The sequence below is a fragment of the Sphaeramia orbicularis genome, unplaced genomic scaffold (genome assembly GCF_902148855.1).
Source record: "Sphaeramia orbicularis unplaced genomic scaffold, fSphaOr1.1, whole genome shotgun sequence".
NCBI lineage: Eukaryota > Metazoa > Chordata > Actinopteri > Kurtiformes > Apogonidae > Sphaeramia > Sphaeramia orbicularis.
In genome coordinates this window covers 310,311-329,901 of record NW_021941582.1, presented here as the reverse complement: position 1 = coordinate 329,901, position 19,591 = coordinate 310,311, and the positions used below count along the sequence as shown (strand labels likewise).

The window sequence follows — 19,591 nt, the reverse complement described above, 5'->3', positions numbered from 1 at the left end:
AACGTTCACCTTTAACCCTTAAAGACCCAATCGTCCACCTTTAACCCTTAAAGACCCAAACGTCCACCTTTAACCCTTAAAAACCCAATCGTCCACCTTTAACCCTTACAGACCCAAACGTCCACCTTTAACCCTTAAAGACCCAAACCTCCACCTTTAACCCTTAAAGACCCAAACGTCCACCTTTAACCCTTACAGACCCAAACGTTCACCTTTAACCCTTACAGACCCAAACGTCCACCTTTAACCCTTAAAGACCCAAACCTCCACCTTTAACCCTTAAAGACCCAAACGTCCACCTTTAACCCTTACAGACCCAATCGTCCACCTTTAACCCTTACAGACCCAAACCTCCACCTTTAACCCTTACATACCCAAACCTCCACCTTTAACCCTTACAGACCCAAACGTTCACCTTTAACCCTTACAGACCCAAACGTCCACCTTTAACCCTTAAAGACCCAAACGTTCACCTTTAACCCTTAAAGACCCAAACGTCCACCTTTAACCCTTACATACCCAAACGTCCACCTTTAACCTAAACCATCTACTGATCTAAACCACTGGACTAATGTTGGAAAAGTCATGTTGTAATGGTATCAATATGGAAGCGTATGGTATTCACACAAAAAATTTAATTCGGCTCTGTTTTTCTGAATTAACAAGATAATTATCTCGTTAATTCAGAAAAACAGAGCTGAATTGAATCTTTTTCCAAAAACAGTATCTTGTAAATTCGGAAAAACAGAGCTGAATATAAACTTTTTCAGAAAACAGTGTCTTATTAATTCAGAGAAACAGAGCAAAATTTGTTTAAACTTTTTTTTTCTCGTAGTTATGAGATAATTATCTCATTAATTTGGAAAAAACAGAGCCAAATTTTTATTTATTTATTTATTTTCTTTGTGAATGCAATACGCTTCCATATGTCAAATACATGTTACTTTTTTTTTTTTTTTAATTTATATTTACATCATGGATTTTTTATTTATTTATTTAGTTTATTTTACAGGTAAGGAACCAAATATGGTAACTTCATTGACTTTGATTTTGTAAATAACAGTAAAAAATTTTGAAAAACTTCACTATAGTAATAAGTCTTATGCCGCGTTTCCTCACCGATGATAAACAGTATCTCCACCAGGATGTCGCTAACACTGGGCGGGTTCCTCGCCGCCGCCGATCCGCCGTCTTCTCGGATCTCCACGGCCATGAAGCAGACGTTGTACGGAACGGTGACGGCTACGTAGAAGGTAGCCAACAGGATCAGCCAATCCCAGCCGGCCTTGAAGGCACCGTAGTGGAGGAGGATGAAGCGGGACTTGTGGACGTCTGCCACCTTGTACTCCGGAACCGGGTTAGCATTAGCTCCGAGAACGTTCTGAAGAAAGGAAGAACCGACAGAAGAACACCACGAAGCAAAGAAGATTAGCCGTTAGCATACATTCACATAGCACGTCTCAATGCAATATCCCAATTTTTTTTTTTTTTTTTGGTGAAATCTGATACTTTTGTGTGCCTGTTCAAGTCACACACAGATAAATGTGACCTTAATTTTCCGACTGAAGTCGCATCGCAAAATATCAGATGTGTTTCGGATTTAGGACCACGTATGAAAGTGTCCTGGATCAGATTTGTGCTTTTTCAAACTGTAAAAGATCGGATACAGGTCTGTGGATCTGTCAGTAACTGGATTTTATTTTCGGAAACAAAAGAAAAACTAGCGGCTAATTAGATTTTTGTTTCAAAATAGAAGAATTAAAATTGAATTTCAAGGTGTTTTTCTTTTTCGGCGTCAAAACAGATAAACCAAATTTAAAACACGAATTGATTTTCGTTTTCTCCAGTAACAAAAAATAAAGTTCGTATCTGACAGAAATCTCCCCCTTGAACTGCCACCTTATCGTGGTGGGGGAGTTTGAGTGCCCGAATGATCCCAGGAGCTATGTTGTCGGGGGCTTTATGCCCCTGGTAGGGTCTCCCAAGGCAAACAAGTCCTGGGTGACGGGCCAGACTAAGAGCAGTTCAGAAGCCCCTATGAAAAGTAAACATCGGAAGAACGTGACGTCGCCCGGTATGGCGCAGCCGGGGCCCCACCCTGGAGCCAGGCCCGGGTTTGGGGCTCGAATGCGTGGCCGGGCCTATGCCCATGGGGTCCGGCCGGGCCCACCCCGAAGGAGCGACGTGGGCCCGCCCTCCGGTGGACTCACCACCCACCGAGGGAATCGTAGGGGCCGGGTGCAGTGTGGATTGGGTGACAGTCGTCGGCAGGGAGCCCGACAACCCGATCCCCGGACGCAGAGTCTAGCTCTTGGGACATGGAATGTCACCTCGCTGGGAGGGAAGGAGCCGGAGCTTGTGAGGGAGGTTGAGAGATACCGACTAGATATAGTCGGGCTCACCTCCACACATAGCTTGGGCTCTGGAACCCAACCCCTCGAGAGGGGCTGGACTCTCCATTTCTCTGGCGTTGCCCGCGGTGAGAGGCGGCAGGCTGGTGTGGGCTTACTCATAGCCCCTCAGCTCAGCCGCCATGTGTTGGAGTTCACCCCGGTGAACGAGAGGGTCGCGTCCCTACGCCTTCGGGTTGGGGACAGGTGCCTCACTGTTGTTTCGGCCTACGGGCCGAACGGCAGTGCAGAGTACCCGGCCTTCTTGGAGTCTCTGGGAGGGGTGCTGGATGGTGCTCCGACTGGGGACTCCATTGTTCTCCTGGGCGACTTCAATGCCCACGTGGGCAACGACAGTGAGACCTGGAGGGGGGTGATGGGGAGGAACGGCCTCCCTGATCTGAACCCGAGTGGTGTTTTGTTATTGGACTTCTGTGCTAGTCACAGTTTGTCCATAACAAACACCATGTTCGAACACAGGGATGTCCATAAGTGCACTTGGCACCAGGACACCCTAGGCTGGAGGTCGATGATCGACTTCATTGTCGTATCATCAGACCTCCGACCGCATGGTTTGGACACTCGGGTGAAGAGAGGGGCAGAGCTGTCAACCGATCACCACCTGGTGGTGAGTTGGATCCGCGGGCGAAGGAGGAAACCGGACCGACTCGGCAGGCCCAAACGTGTTGTGAGGGTCTGTTGGGAACGTCTGGCAGAGCCCGATGTCAATGTGGTCTTCAACTCCCACCTCCGGGAGAGCTTCTCCCAGATCCCGGGGGAGGCTGGGGACATTGAGTCCGAGTGGACTATGTTCTCCACCTCCATTGTCGAAGCGGCTGCTCGGAGCTGTGGTCGCAAGGTCTCCGGTGCCTGTCGTGGCGGCAATCCCCGAACCCGGTGGTGGACCCCGGAAGTAAGGGATGCCGTCAAGCTGAAGAAGGAGTCTTATCGAGCCTTGTTGGCCCGTGGGACTCCCGAGGCAGCTGATGGGTACCGGAAGGCCAAGCGAGCTGCAGCCCGAGCAGTTGTGGAGGCAAAAACTCGGGTCTGGGTGGAGTTTGGGGAGGCCATGGAGGAGGACTATCGGTCGGCCTCGAGGAAATTCTGGCAAACCATCCGGCGCCTCAGAAGGGGAAAGCAGTGCGCCACCAACACTGTTTACAGTGGAAGTGGGGAGCTGCTGACCTCAACTGGGGATGTAGTCGGACGGTGGAAGGAATACTTCGAGGATCTCCTCAATCCCACTGCCACGTCTTCCATGGAGGAAGCAGAGGCTGAGGTCTCAGAGGTGGACTCGTTCATCACCCAAGCTGAAGTCACCGAGGTGGTTGGCAAGCTCCTCGGTGGCAGGGCACCGGGGGTGGATGAGAGTCGCCCTGAGTACCTTCAGTCTCTGGATGTGCAGGGACTGTCTTGGCTGACTCGTCTCTGTCACATCGCGTGGCAGTCGGGGACAGTACCTCTGGATTGGCAGACCGGGATGGTGGTTCCCCTTTTTAAGAAGGGGGACCGGAGGATGTGCTCCAACTATAGGGGGATCACACTCCTCAGCCTCCCGGGGAAAGTCTATTCCAGGGTACTGGAGAGGAGGATCCGACCGATAGTCGAACCTCGGATCCAGGAGGAACAATGCGGTTTTCGTCCCGGTCGTGGAACGCTGGACCAGCTCTATACTCTCCATCGGGTGCTTGAGGGTTCATGGGAGTTCGCCCAACCAGTCCACATGTGTTTTTTGGATCTGGAGAAGGCGTTCGACCGTGTCCCTCGTGGTATCTTGTGGGGGGTGCTTTGGGAGTATGGGGTCCGGGGCCCTTTGCTAAGGGCAGTCCGGTCCTTGTATGACTGAAGCAGGAGTCTGGTTCGCATTGCCGGCAGTAAGTCAGACCTGTTCCAGGTGCATGTTGGACTCCGGCAGGGCTGCCCTTTGTCACTGGTTCTGTTCATAATTTTTATGGACAGAATTTCTAGGCGCAGCCAAGGGCCGGAGGGGGTCCGGTTTGGGGACCACAGGATTTCATCTCTGCTTTTTGCAGACGACGTTGTCCTGTTGGCCTCATCGAACCTGGACCTTCAGCGTGCCCTGGGGCGGTTTGCAGCCGAGTGTGAAGCGAGCGGGATGAGGATCAGCACCTCCAAATCCGAGGCCATGGTTCTCGACCGGAAAAAGGTGGTCTGCCCTCTCCGGGTCGGTGGAGAGTCTTTGCCCCAAGTGGAGGAGTTTAAGTATCTTGGGGTCTTGTTCACGAGTGAGGGAAGGATGGAGCGTGAGATTGACAGACGGATCGGTGCAGCGTCTGCAGTGATGCAGTCGCTGTACCAGTCGGTTGTGGTAAAGAAGGAGCTGAGCCAAGAGGAGAAGCTCTGGATTTACCGGTCAATCTACGTTCCTACCCTCACCTATGGTCATGAGCTTTGGGTCATGACCGAAAGGACAAGATCCCGGATACAAGCGGTCGAAATGAGTTTCCTCTTCAGGGTGGCTGGGCACACCCTTAGGGATAGGGGGAGGAGCTCAGTCACCAGGGAGGAGCTCGGAGTAGAGCCGCTGCTCCTCCGCGTCGAGAGGGGCCAGCTGAGGTGGCTCGGGCATGTGTTTTGGATGCCTCCTGGACGCCTCCCTGGGGAGGTGTTCCGGGCATGTCCCACCGGGAGGAGACCTCGGGGAAGACCCAGGACATGTTGGAGAGACTGTGTCTGTGGGCTGGCCTGGGAACGCCTCGGGGTCCCCCCGGAAGAGCTGGAGGAGGAGTCTGGGGAGAGGGAAGTCTGGGCATCCCTGGTTAGACTGTTACCCCCGCGACCCGGCCCCGGATAAGCGGTGGATAATGGATGGATCTGACAGAAATGGAAAAACGGACCAAAAACACCTGTTTTTTTAATTTTCTCAGACCGCACGTAGAGCGCTAATGCCATCGAGGTCAAAAACATTCTTACGAAATCTGGACATCGTAGACATGCTCCTTTTACGAATGTCTACAAACTACAGATTCTGTACAAACCCTGCGTTTGTCAGAATCTTTGAGACCTTGATGGCGTTAGCGCTCTGTCCTTAAAAATGACAACATCTGATCTGAGAAAATGAAAAAAAAAAACCAAAAAACAGGTGTTTTTGGTCCATTTTTCCATTTCTGTCAGGTACGAACTTTATTTTTTGTTACTGGAGAAAATGAAAATCAATCCATTTTTTAAATTTGGTTTATCTGTTTTGACGCCGAAAAAGAAAAATACCTTGAAATTCATTTTTAATTCTTCTATTTTAAAACAAAAAACAATTAACCACTTGTTTTTATTTTGTTTCTGAAAATAAAATCGAATTACCTCCAGATCCACGGACTGGAAAATCCACCATCGTGTTGTTTCACTGACTTTTTCTACAGATACAGGACACTGTGTATGTGGAGCAGAGCTGCAGCTGCACGGGTCCAGTTCATGTGGTTTCATTAAAGAATGACTGGACCACCCCTGATCTGTACAATTCTGAAAAGGGTTAGAGAGTCCGACTGAGGAGGAGCTGAATGAGACGTTCAATGACATCGATCCAGAACCACAAGAGGGTCTGAAAGGGTTCTGTTACTGAGAAGAACTGTCAATAAGACGTTCAGTGTGGGATGGATTTACAACATTTACATGGATTTATACAGTCCTGTCCAACAGGACCACAGGACCTGAAGGGTCCAACAGGACCAGAGGACCTGAAGGGTCCCACAGGACCTGAAGGGTCCCACAGGACCTGAAGGGTCCAACAGGACCAGAGGACCTGAAGGGTCCCACAGGACCTGAAGGGTCTTTCAGACCAGAGGACCTGACAGACCTCTTCAGTTTCAGACTCATCCTCACGTTGTTGATCTTGAGTTTGCTCTTGGTCTTGTCTCGTTTCTGCAGATGTCCAGACAGCTGGTAGAGGACGGCCCGACTGCGACGCCGCTCCATACTGTAGCCCTGAGGACGGCTGATCCGGTGGACCTCCAGACCTGTTTCTTCATCTGAAAAAAACACACAAACACAAAACGCTTTGACGACTGTGTTGAAGAAACTGTCACTGAGTAACTGTGGTTCCTGATATGAACTAATACTACACGTTTTATTATGATGACGTACATTGTATTAGGTATGTTTCATAAAAGGAAACACCATGACGACAGATAAACGACAGATAAACAACAGATAAACGTTGCCATGGCGTCATGTGACATAAACATGTGCAGAAACAGACATGTCAGCTGAGAGGTTATTCAACTGAAAATAACTGTAGAATTTACCAAGAAAAGAATATTTATACTCATTCATCTGTGTCATGAATTTAATTTACTTTAATTAATATGAGACTTGGTCCCCAGCCGTGTTTGAACGGTTAAATTTAAACCTGTACGATCCATGCTCCATGCAACAGAAAGACCTTTTAGTCCAACTGGAGTCACACGAACAAAAAAAAAAATGCTGATGGATGTTAGAACGAGAGAAGAAGAAGAGTTTAAAACAACACCAGGAACACGAATTACTTCTGAATTTCATATGCGATAGAAGGGGAACAGGTGTTCTAGGTTCAAAACAACACAGATTTAGGTTCGTGTTTATGGAATGACTGCTACTGACATCTGCGATAATAAATAAACAAATCATCACATTTGGGACTTAATGGAAAAAATGACTTTACGCGCTTCGCACATCAGTAAAGTTTGGCGCATATGTCCAGTCTGGGGTGGTGCTAGGAACTGTGGGCCCATGAAAACTAAATCCTGTGGACCCTTTATTAAAGTCAGTATTTTGTCGATTTGTCGGAGCGTGGGTGGGGGTCCATAACTAACACTAGCGTGAAGTGAAAGTGAAACCTAGCATGTTTTCACTGTCCGACTGCCAGGTTCTATTCCTCTACACCCTCCACTGTTCTATGGACCCCCCACAAATGCCAGGCCCCATGAATATGCCCCCCCCCCCCCCCCCCCCCCCCCGATATTGTATTTTCTTCTTTCTCTCACCAGTCTCCGATTCGTCGCCATGGTCGAAGTGGTTTTTATTTTCAGTGATGTCCTTATGTGAGACCAGAAACAGAACCACCTCGCTCTTCTCGTTCTTTATGGGTACGATGTCCAGCAGACACCAGAACTTAGAACCTGTAAGAAGAAAAAAAAAAAAAAACAATGGCTACAACAAGGAAAAACAAAAAGTATTGATACAATACTGATGTTTCTTTCAATATGCGTTATAATTGTACCACTGTAGACCACTGTCTACAGTGCACTGTAGACCACTGTAGATATTGTTGGGGTTTTGGGGGGTACTAGAGGTTTATGGTCCTCCAAAGGGGGGCGGAGACTGAGAACCACTGGACTAATGTTAGAAAAGTCATGTTCTAAAGGGGTCAAATACAAGCTCCTTTCCCTTTTGTAAAACAAAAAAATATATATTTGCATTTTGGATTTTTTATTTATTTATTTTTTTGCCGCTTACAGGTAAGGAACCAAATATGGTAACTTCATTGACCTTGGTTTTGTAAATAACAGTAAAACTTTTGTAAAATTTCACTAAAGTAATAAGTCTTATGCCATGTTTCCATTGCGTGGTACCGACTCGACTCGACTCAACTCGACTTGGCCTAGTTGCGTTTCCATTACGAAAAAGGACCTGGAATCTGGTTCCTGGTACTAGTTTTCTGGTCTCACCTCCGCTGAGGTTCCAGGACTGGCGACCAGATACTAAAAGGTGACACTGTGTAAACACTGCAGACCACTGATTGGTCAGAGTCGTCTGTGTGCCCCGCCCTTTCACAAAAAACAGATGCAGTAGTTTCCAGTAAATCTGTCGGCAGGTGAATCCACATGAGGACAGTCTGGAAAAGTACACCAGGGTTTGTCCAGATTTGGTCTTTGATGGTCGACGTAAAAATTCAGCTTGAGTTTGACCAGACAACAAGCAACGAGCGAGTTTATCAGCAACTGTGAGCAGACGACACAGAAGTAACACACCACATCGCTATGACGACCAGGTACTGGAGAGTGGGTAGTATCTGGAATGGAAACAGTCTGGAATAGGACCTGGAACCAGAGTGGAAACGGTCTGGAATAGGACCTGGAACCAGAGTGGAAACGGTCTGGAATAGGACCTGGTACCAGAGTGGAGTTGAGTCGGTTCCATGTAGCGGAAACGCGGCATAAGTTCTTACGTTATCAGGACTTTTATGACGCTATTGGCCAGTTATTATGTCATTGGCCTATTACGTTTTAAAAATGGCTCATTTATTATAGTAATGGTCGTTATTACGTTATTGGCGTCTACGGGGTCAAACACCAAAAAGTCTTACGTCTTACCGCTCTTTTTGTACAGAATGATCTCGGTCTTGAACTCCCGTCGTTCGTCCAGTGCGTTCTGCATCTGCGCGGTGAGGCGTTCGCTGGTCTCACCGCCGTACAGGAAGTGACACGTGCAGCTCCTCTGCATCAGCTCCCCTCGGGCGAAGCCAGTGAGTTCGCAGAAACCGTCCGAACAGTAGACGATTGGGTAGAGGGTCTGGACCTGAGCGTTCCCCAGCACAAAGTTACTGTCTGCGACGGAACCACAGAAGAAGAAGAAGAAGAAGCCAAGGGTTAGAATAATAGTAGGTTTACCAGTTTAATACGCAGCTACTTCAGAACATGTAGTAAATATCGGTAAAGTTTTGCGCAGATGTCCAGTGGAAAAGCAACTAGTGAAGTTTATTTTGTTATTTATTTTTCATATTTTTTTTTTTTTATTTTATTTTATTTAGTGCTCGACAAAATATTGTGACAGGGGTAACAAAAACAAACAAACAAACAAACAAACAAACAAAAGAGAATTCATAAGTCATTATCCCTCTGGTATCCCGTCCACCAAGGCCCTTACTAAGCACCAAGTGGGCTTTTTTCGTACACTTGTAGAATAATGTCAGTAAAATTTTTCATACAGTTTGTTTTTAATTCTTTTACACTTTTTTTCTATTTCATCAACTTGAGGCGTAAATAAAAATACCAAATATTCAATAATCGTCGCATTTTTTAACCCTTTAAATGTTGTGTTTGTAATGGAAACAAACCCTTTTTGTTTTATGCAAAAAACACACAAAAATTTTTTTTCAATACACTACATAAAAAGTGGATCACAAATTATTAGATTTTTTCATCCTGGCATATGTCAATGATTAACTCCAACATCGGTTAATTTGCATTATTATTATTTTTGGCACTAGGTCAAATGTTCAAAAATACTAGCATCTGTCACCAAGTGTGCGTAAAATGCACACCTATAAATCAGACTATTAAATATTATATATTGGTTTATTTTTCTGCTCTAATTTGATTTTATTTTTTTTAAATCCAGCTCAGCCCTAATCATACAGATCAAATAATCATTCATTTTACATTTTTTCAACCCTTTAAATGATCTCTTTACATCATGATGTCACTACAGTTTCTGATGCAAAAAACACAAAATATGTTTGTTTGTTTTTTTCTAAATACTACATAAAAATTGGATTGCATATTATTAGATTTTTGCAGCCTGGCATATGTCAATGATTAACAGCAACATTAACAACATTAATAAATTAATTTAGCCCCTCCCCTCTCAAATGAAGCCCAGATCTCAGTAAAAGCAGGATTTCTGCCTTAAAGGCTTTGGATCCAAAACAGTGGTTCTACTGTTGGAAATAGTGCGTTTTATGCACACTGGGCAGACAGATGCTAGTCTGGTCATTTTCTTTTGTTTACAATGTGCACATTTGAGTTGGTGGACAGAATTTAAAAGATCATGTAAAAATGAACAACTTTTGAATTCTAACCTTATTTAAATTGTGAAAAATCATATGAAGTTTTCTAAAACAAAGTGAAAAGTGTGCAAAAAAAGCACACCTGAATACCAGAGGGTTAAGCAAAACAAAGACAGGTGGAAAAAAAGGGCTATTTACAGGTGCATTTGTGTTTGTGTGTGTGTGTGTGTGTGGGGGGGGGGGGGGTAAATAAAAAAAATAAAAGTAAATAAAAGAAAAAAGTAATTAATAAATGAATAAAGAAAATACATATATATATATATGTATTTTTTTATTGAAAGGAATTTCACAGGCAAAAAAAATAACATTGCGATGTGACAGAATAGACTTCCATTTTTCCATTTTTTCATTTTTTCCTTTTTTTTCTATCCCATCTGAAAGAAGAAGTTGTCTTGAATCTGATATTAACACGTGAACAGCACAGAGTACATACAACACAAGCATAAATAATGAAAATATCAAAATAAATAAGTACATAAAATAAAAGTAGACTGAAAACTAACGAACATTTTAACCTCAGAGAATATTCACGTTCTTCCTCCTGATATTTGACCCCCCCGCCCCCCGCGCCCCCCCCCCCCCCTTCCCCAGCTCATGGCTGTTAATATATTTTCTAGTTGTACTTAATTAAATTGGGCCAAATCCCAGGAGTATCTGCAGTCGGCTCCGTTCCACACATGCATTTGAATCATATTATGTAAGCGTTCTCCATTCATTAAGGTGGGGGGGGGGGGCAGGGAATCAAAGACCATATGTTGGTGTATGTATGTCAACACCGCCCCCCCCCCCCAGCCCTTAAGTATTTCAATCACTTCAGACTCGCCGTATACTGCAGGATTTAATAGGTGGGTTCAGAAGAAAATATCCCATGATCCTCTCTGAGTTTTATAATAATAATAATAATAATAATAACAATAAAAGAAATACAAAAAATACATACATTAATTTAAAAATATTAAAAAATGCAATAATATAAATATTTAAATTATTATTATTATTATTATTTTTTTTTTAAAGACAAAAAAAAAAAAAGCCCTTCCCACTGGCTGTAGTTTGATCATGAACCACTAGGGGCAGAAAACACAAATCAGGTCAAATCCAACAGGTTTTTAAGGACAGTATTGATCTGGTTGATTAGATGGAGTTCTAGAACCTGGTGTAGCAAATATGATACAGATGGGTTTAAAGGGTTCAGATGTGAACCTGTACCTGCAGTCAGGACTCAGGGTTAAAGGGTTCACTGTTTTTCCCTTTAGAACAGACTGCAGTGTGTGTGTGTTGTCCTTTTCCAGGACAGTACACACACACACACACACACACACACACACACACATATCCAGGAGGACAGATTCAGGTTAGAAGAGCTGGTCCCAGCTGCAGGTGTGTGTGTGTGTGTATGTGTGTGCGTGCGTGTGTGTGTGCGTGCGTGCGTGCGTGTGTGTGTGCGTGCGTGTGTGTGTGTGTGTTTCACACACTAGCAGCTCTACATTTATGGAGGTAGATTTGTTTCTTTATTACTTAAACCAAATAAAATATTTTCAATTTTTTAAAAAAAGCTTCAATTACAATTTAAAAAAAACTGTTTGAATACAAAAAAAAATTTGAGATCCAAACACTTTATATATATTTTTGTTGATTGAGTGATATTTTTCCTTTTCAATTACAGACAAAAACTGTTCAAATGCAATTATTTGAATCTCAAATATTTTTTTGCATTCAAAAACTTTTTTTATTGAATTTTTTTTTTTTTGGATTGAAGTTAAGTTTATTTTTTTTGTTTGTTTGTTTGTTTTTGGTTTTTGTTTTTTGTTCTTTAATTGAAGTGATATTTTTGGGGATTGAATTATAAAGACACAAATATCTTACCCATAATATGGCCCAAATACAAAAAAGATGACTGACCCCCAAAATTATTTTCAATAAAAAAAATCACTTCAGTGAAAGAAAAACATTTTCAATCAAAGAAAAGAAGTGTTTGTATGCAAAAAAAAAAAAAAAAAAAAAAAAAAAAATCATATCAAAACACTTTATACACACACACTTTTTTTTTATTGAAATATTTTTCCTTTTCAATGAAAGACAAAAATTGTTCAAATGCAATGTTTTTAGAATAGAATAGAATAGAATAGAATAGAATAGAATAGAATAGAATAGAATAGAATGCTCTTTATTGTCATTATACATTGTACAATGAAATTGGGGGAGCTTCTTCATATCAGTGCAGCAATATTAAAAGAGACAAAGTAGAAATACTAGAAATAGTTTTTAATGTCATTTTTTTAATGTCATTTTTATGTAATTTTTAATTATTTTAAAATTTATTTTATTTTTTTGCATTCAAACACTTTTTAAAAATTTTTTGGATTGAAGTTAATTTTTTATCGAATTTTCTTTGGATTTTTTGTTTGTTTGTTGTTGTTTTTTTTGTTTTTTTGCATTGAAGTTAAATTTTTTTATTGATTTTTTTTTTTTTTTTTTGAAGTGAGGTGAAGTGAAGTGATATTTTTTGGGATTGAATAATAAAGTAACACAAATATCTTACCCATAATATGGCCCAAATAAAAAAAAGATGACTTCAATCCAAACAAAATTATTTTTAATCAAAAAAAAGTTTTCAAATGCAATTTTTTTGAATCTCAACATTTTTTTGTTTGCATGCAAACACTGTTTTTCTTTGATTGAAAATGTTTTTATTATTATTATTATTATTATTATTATTATTGAAAATATTTTTTTTGATTGAATTTTTTTAATTATTATTATTATTTTATTATTATTTTTTTGGATAAAGCAAAAAAGACACAAATCTACTTTCATACATATCAGAGCCTCCATCCAGCTCCAGATAAACCTCCTTTCCTCTCCTTCCTCCTCCTGCTCCTGCTCTGTTTTATTCAGCCTGTGTTCATTCTTTGCACACGACACACCTGTCACATCCATAACATCTGCAGCACAAGTGGAAGAACATGTGAACCCAGATACAGAAGAACAGAACTAAGACTGAACATGTGAACCCAGATACAGAAGAACAGAACTAAGACTGAACATGTGAACCCAGATACAGAAGAACAGAACTAAGACTGAACATGTGAACCCAGATACAGAAGAACAGAAGAACGAAGACTGAACATGTGAACCCAGATACAGAAGAACAGAAGAACTAAGACTGAACATGTGAACCCAGATACAGAAGAACAGAAGAACGAAGACTGAACATGTGAACCCAGATACAGAAGAACAGAAGAATGAAGACTGAACATGTGAACCCAGATACAGAAGAACAGAACTAAGACTGAACATGTGAACCCAGATACAGAAGAACAGAACTAAGACTGAACATGTGAACCCAGATACAGAAGAACAGAAGAACTAAGACTGAACATGTGAACCCAGATACAGAAGAACAGAAGAACTAAGACTGAACATGTGAACCCAGATACAGAAGAACAGAAGAACGAAGACTGAACATGTGAACCCAGATACAGAAGAACAGAAGAATGAAGACTGAACATGTGAACCCAGATACAGAAGAACAGAACTAAGACTGAACATGTGAACCCAGATACAGAAGAACAGAACTAAGACTGAACATGTGAACCCAGATACAGAAGAACAGAAGAACGAAGACTGAACATGTGAACCCAGATACAGAAGAACAGAAGAATGAAGACTGAACATGTGAACCCAGATACAGAAGAACAGAACTAAGACTGAACATGTGAACCCAGATACAGAAGAACAGAACTAAGACTGAACATGTGAACCCAGATACAGAAGAACAGAACTAAGACTGAACATGTGAACCCAGATACAGAAGAACAGAAGAACTAAGACTGAACATGTGAACCCAGATACAGAAGAACAGAAGAACGAAGACTGAACATGTGAACCCAGATACAGAAGAACAGAAGAATGAAGACTGAACATGTGAACCCAGATACAGAAGAACAGAACTAAGACTGAACATGTGAACCCAGATACAGAAGAACAGAACTAAGACTGAACATGTGAACCCAGATACAGAAGAACAGAAGAACAAAGACTGAACATGTGAACCCAGATACAGAAGAACAGAACTAAGACTGAACATGTGAACCCAGATACAGAAGAACAGAACTAAGACTGAACATGTGAACCCAGATACAGAAGAACAGAAGAACTAAGACTGAACATGTGAACCCAGATACAGAAGAACAGAAGAACTAAGACTGAACATGTGAACCCAGATATAGAAGAACAGAAGAACAAAGATTGAACATGTGAACCCAGATACAGAAGAACAGAAGAACTAAGACTGAACATGTGAACCCAGATACAGAAGAACAAAACTAAGACTGAACATGTGAACCCAGATACAGAAGAACAGAACTAAGACTGAACATGTGAACCCAGATACAGAAGAACAGAACTAAGACTGAACATGTGAACCCAGATACAGAAGAACAGAAGAACTAAGACTGAACATGTGAACCCAGATACAGAAGAACAGAAGAACGAAGACTGAACATGTGAACACAGATACAGAAGAACAGAAGAACGAAGACTGAACATGTGAACCCAGATACAGAAGATCAGAAGAATGAAGACTGAACATGTGAACCCAGATACAGAAGAACAGAAGAACGAAGACTGAACATGTGAACCCAGATACAGAAGAACAGAAGAACGAAGACTGAACATGTGAACCCAGATACAGAAGAACAAAACTAAGACTGAACATGTGAACCCAGATACAAAAGAACAGAACTAAGACTGAACATGTGAACCCAGATACAGAAGAACAGAACTAAGACTGAACATGTGAACCCAGATACAGAAGAACAGAACTAAGACTGAACATGTGAACCCAGATACAGAAGAACAGAACTAAGACTGAACATGTGAACCCAGATACAGAAGAACAGAAGAACGAAGACTGAACATGTGAACCCAGATACAGAAGAACAGAACTAAGACTGAACATGTGAACCCAGATACAGAAGAACAGAAGAACGAAGACTGAACATGTGAACCCAGATACAGAAGAACAGAAGAACGAAGACTGAACATGTGAACCCAGATACAGAAGAACAGAAGAACGAAGACTGAACATGTGAACCCAGATACAGAAGAACAGAAGAACGAAGACTGAACATGTGAACCCAGATACAGAAGAACAGAAGAACTAAGACTGAACATGTGAACCCAGATACAGAAGAACAGAACTAAGTCTGAGTCCTGAGCGGCTGAGGAAACCCTCTGTTAAAGACTGTTAGAACGGCACAAATCTGATGTTTCTCAAATCTGACCTAGGACACTTTCATATGTGGTCCTAAATCAGATAAGTATTCAATATTCTGCAATGCGACTTCAGTCTGAACAGTCAGGTCACATTTACCTGAGCTTTACGTCATTGAAATGCGATACCGGTCACATATTGGCCAAAAAAAAAAAAATTGGATTAGCGCCGTAGAAACTGTCTTCAACAGATCGGATACAGGTCACGTGTGGGTAGATAAATCGCATTTGGCCCACATTTACCTACAGTCTACACGTAGCCTAAATGTGAGAGTGTGTTTAAGGTGGACTGAGGCTTTAAGGCGGACTGAGTCTTTAAGGCGGACTGAGTCTTTAAGGTGGCCTGAGGCTTTAAGGTGGACTGAGTCTTTAAGGTGGCCTGAGGCTTTAAGGCGGACTGAGTCTTTAAGGCGGCCTGAGTCTTTAAGGTGGCCTGAGGCTTTAAGGTGGACTGAGTCTTTAAGGCGGGCTGAGGCTTTAAGGCGGACTGAGTCTTTAAGGTGGACGGAGTCTTTAAGGTGGACTGAGTCTTTAAGGTGGACTGAGTTTTTAAGGTGGACTGAGTCTTTAAGGTGGCCTGAGTCTTTAAGGCGGACTGAGTCTTTAAGGCGGCCTGAGTCTTTAAGGTGGCCTGAGGCTTTAAGGCGGACTGAGTCTTTAAGGCGGGCTGAGGCTTTAAGGCGGACTGAGTCTTTAAGGCGGACTTAGTCTTTAAGGTGGCCTGAGGCTTTAAGGCGGACTGAGTCTTTAAGGCGGGCTGAGGCTTTAAGGCGGACTGAGTCTTTAAGGCGGACTTAGTCTTTAAGGTGGCCTGAGGCTTTAAGGCGGACTGAGTCTTTAAGGCGGGCTGAGGCTTTAAGGTGGACTGAGTCTTTAAGGTGGACGGAGTCTTTAAGGTGGACTGAGTCTTTAAGGTGGACTGAGTTTTTAAGGTGGACAGAGTCTTTAAGGTGGCCTGAGTCTTTAAGGTGGACTGAGGCGTTGTCTGGAATTCCCTGGACTCGCTGCCTTTCGTGCTTTGTTAATGTTGCATGAGGACGACGGCAGATCCCAGAGTTTGACCTGGAAATGAAAACTACTGAGGAGCAGCAGGAGGACGAAGGAGCAAAAACAGAAACACATCAAAACGGACGCTTGGAATTACATCGGAAAGATGAATAAAATAAAAATAAACAAACAGAAGTGGAAGAAACGAGGGGCCGAGCGCTTCAGCGGGCCGGCGTCGCCATGGCAACTGCATGTGTGTTATGTTGAAAGTGTTGGTTTTAATGTCGACGGTGGTTTGAGCTGAAGGTACGAGCTCACGTTTGGGCCGAACGACGCAAATGCGATTTTTACACAAAATAGTAAATAACATGAAGAAAATTAAGCAAGAAAATGAACAAAAATTATCACCAAAAAGAACAAAAATAAGCAGAAAAAGAACAAAAATAAGCAAAAAAAGAATAAAAATAAGCAAGAAAATGAATAAAAATAATCAACAAAAAGAAGAAAAATAAGCAAAACAAGTCAAAATAAACAAGAAAATGAATAAAAATAAGCCTAAAAATGTGTAAAAAGAACAAAAATAAGCAAAAAAAAAATAAAAATAAGCAAGAAAATGAACAAAAATAATCTTCAAAATAACAAAAAAAAGCAAGAAAACAAACAAAAAGAATAAGCAAAAAGAACAAAAATAAGCAAAAAGAACAAAACTAAGCAAGAAAATGAACAAAAATAAACAAGAAAAAAAAAACAAAAAGAATAAGCAAAAAGAACAAAAATTAGCAAAAAATGAAAAAAAAAGCAAAAAAACTAAACAAAAATACTTAGCCAAAACAAAACTAAACAAGAAAAAGAACAAAAATAATCAGCAAAAGGAACAAAAATAAACAAGAAAACAAACAAAAAGAATAAGCAAAAAGAAAAAAAAATAAGCAAAAAATGACCAAAAAAACAAAAAAAAAAAATTAGCAAAAAACTGAACAAAAATACTTAGCAAGAGGAACAAAACTAAACAAGAAAAAGAACAAAAATAAGCAAAACAAATGAACAAAAATAAGCAAAAAGAACAAAATATTCCACAATCCGAACAAAAATAATAAAACAATAATTAAATTGGCAGCAAATTGAAGAAATCCAGCCAAAATAATCAATAAAAAATGTACAAAATGAATTCAAATGGAACAAGATCAAAATAAGCAACAAACGGAACCAAACTGAAGACAAAAATAAATACATTTTATTAAAATAAGCTAACATAAGCTCAGATAAGCTACGATAAAGTGGGACAAGATAAGATAAGATAAGATAAGATAAGATAAGATAAGATAAGATAAGGTAAGATAAGATAAGACAACTTGCCGTAACCCCTGGCAACCATCACTTTAACCCTTTAACTCCTGGGTCCTGACTGCAGGTGAAGGTTCACATATGAAAGGGTTAACTCTCTCTTTCTTTGTACCTGCACTGTCCTCTAAGTTCATTCATTTGTTCATTCATTCGTTCATTCATTCAATTGTTCATTCGTTCGTTCATTTATTCACTCATTCATTCACTTGTTTGTTTGTTCGTTCATTCAGTCATTCATTCACTCGTTTGTTCGTTCGTTTGTTCTTTCATTCATTCAGTCAGTCATTCATTCGTTCATTCATTCGTTCGTTCATTCATTCATTCATTCGTTTGTTTGTTCGTTTGTTCGTTCATTCATTCATTTTTCATTCAGTCATTCACTCATTCATTTGTTCGTTCATTTGTTCATTCATTTGTTCATTCGTTCATTCATTTGTTCATTTGTTCATTCATTTGCTCGTTCATTCGTTCGTTCATTCATTCATTCATTCATTTATTAGTTCATTCATTTATTCATTCGTTAATTCGTTTGTTCATTCATTCATTTGTTCATTCATTCATTCATTCGTTCATTCATTCATCCATTTGTTCATTCATTCGTTCGTTCATTCATTAATTCGTTCATTCATTCAGTGTGCTGGTGTTCAGTTCTTTCCATTTTGTCTCTTTCAGCTCAAATGTTTGTTCAGTCTGGACAGATTCTGCAACTAAATAAATAATAAAAATGTAAATAAATAATAATAATAATAATAATAATAATAATAATAATAATAATAATAATAATAATAATAATACGTAACGCAATGCAACATAACAAAATGCCATGCAGTGGTACGTAACATAATGTAACACAACGCCACGTAACATAATGTGGCGTAATGCAATGTAACGCAATGCAACGCAACACAGCATAATGCAACGCAATGTAATGCAGCACAACGCAACGTAACGCAATGCAATGTAATGCACTGTAACACAATGCAATGAAGCACAACAGAATGTAACACAATGCAATGTAACACAATGCAATGTAACGCAACGTAACGCAATGCAATGTAACACAATCCAACGTAACACAATGCAATGAAACACAACGGAATGCAACGCAATGCAACGTAATGCAATGCAACGAAATGCAATGCAATGCAACGTAGCGCAACGCAATGCAATGTAACGTAATGCAATGCAACACAACGCAATGCAAGGTAACGCAATGCAAGGTAACGCAATGCAAGGCAATACAATGCAACGTAACGCAGTGCAACGTAACGCAATGCAACATAACAGAATGCAATGTAATGCAATGCAATGAAACACAATGGAATGCAACGTAATGGAATGCAACGTAACGCAATGCAACGTAACGCAATGCAAAATAATGCAATGTAATACAATGCAAAACAAAGCAACACAACCCAACACAATGTAACCTAACATCCAACACACACACGTGTCCAAACTTCAGTGTTCCATGTGTGAGGAACATCCCATAATCCATCCACACTGTAAAAAAACAACAACCCTGAACCAGGTCTAAGGGGGAACAGGTCTGGATGTTCAGAGTCCAGACCCTGAACCAGGTCTAGGTGTTCTAGTCCAGTTCTAGTCCAGTTCTGGTCCAGTTCTGGTCCAGTTCGGGTCCAGTTCTAGTCCAGTTCTGGTCCAGTTCTAGTTAAGTTCGGGTCCAGTTCTAGTCCAGTTCAGTTCCAGTTCTGGTCCAGTTCTAGTCCAGTTCGGGTCCTAATCCTATGGTTTCATTTTTAGATTCACACATGCGCTCTTTGCCTCTCCGCGCGCATCTGTCCTGTCGGAT

At 41.3% G+C, this 19,591-nt stretch overlaps 1 protein-coding gene across 1 annotated transcript in view; it reads right to left on the bottom strand.

Annotated features, from left to right (window-relative positions):
- LOC115416258 (potassium voltage-gated channel subfamily H member 8-like) overlaps positions 1 to 19,591 on the bottom strand; it is a gene marked incomplete at its 3' end in the record, with an annotated part of 31,811 nt that overhangs the window by 11,849 nt on the left and 371 nt on the right. Inside the window, exons 2-5 of the mRNA XM_030130004.1 lie at positions 8,696 to 8,929; positions 7,367 to 7,501; positions 6,228 to 6,373; positions 1,120 to 1,381 (exon numbers count right to left, since the gene is read on the bottom strand). Coding sequence (XP_029985864.1) covers positions 1,120 to 1,381; positions 6,228 to 6,373; positions 7,367 to 7,501; positions 8,696 to 8,929 — 777 coding nt within the window. The remainder of the gene's footprint in view (positions 1 to 1,119; positions 1,382 to 6,227; positions 6,374 to 7,366; positions 7,502 to 8,695; positions 8,930 to 19,591) is intronic.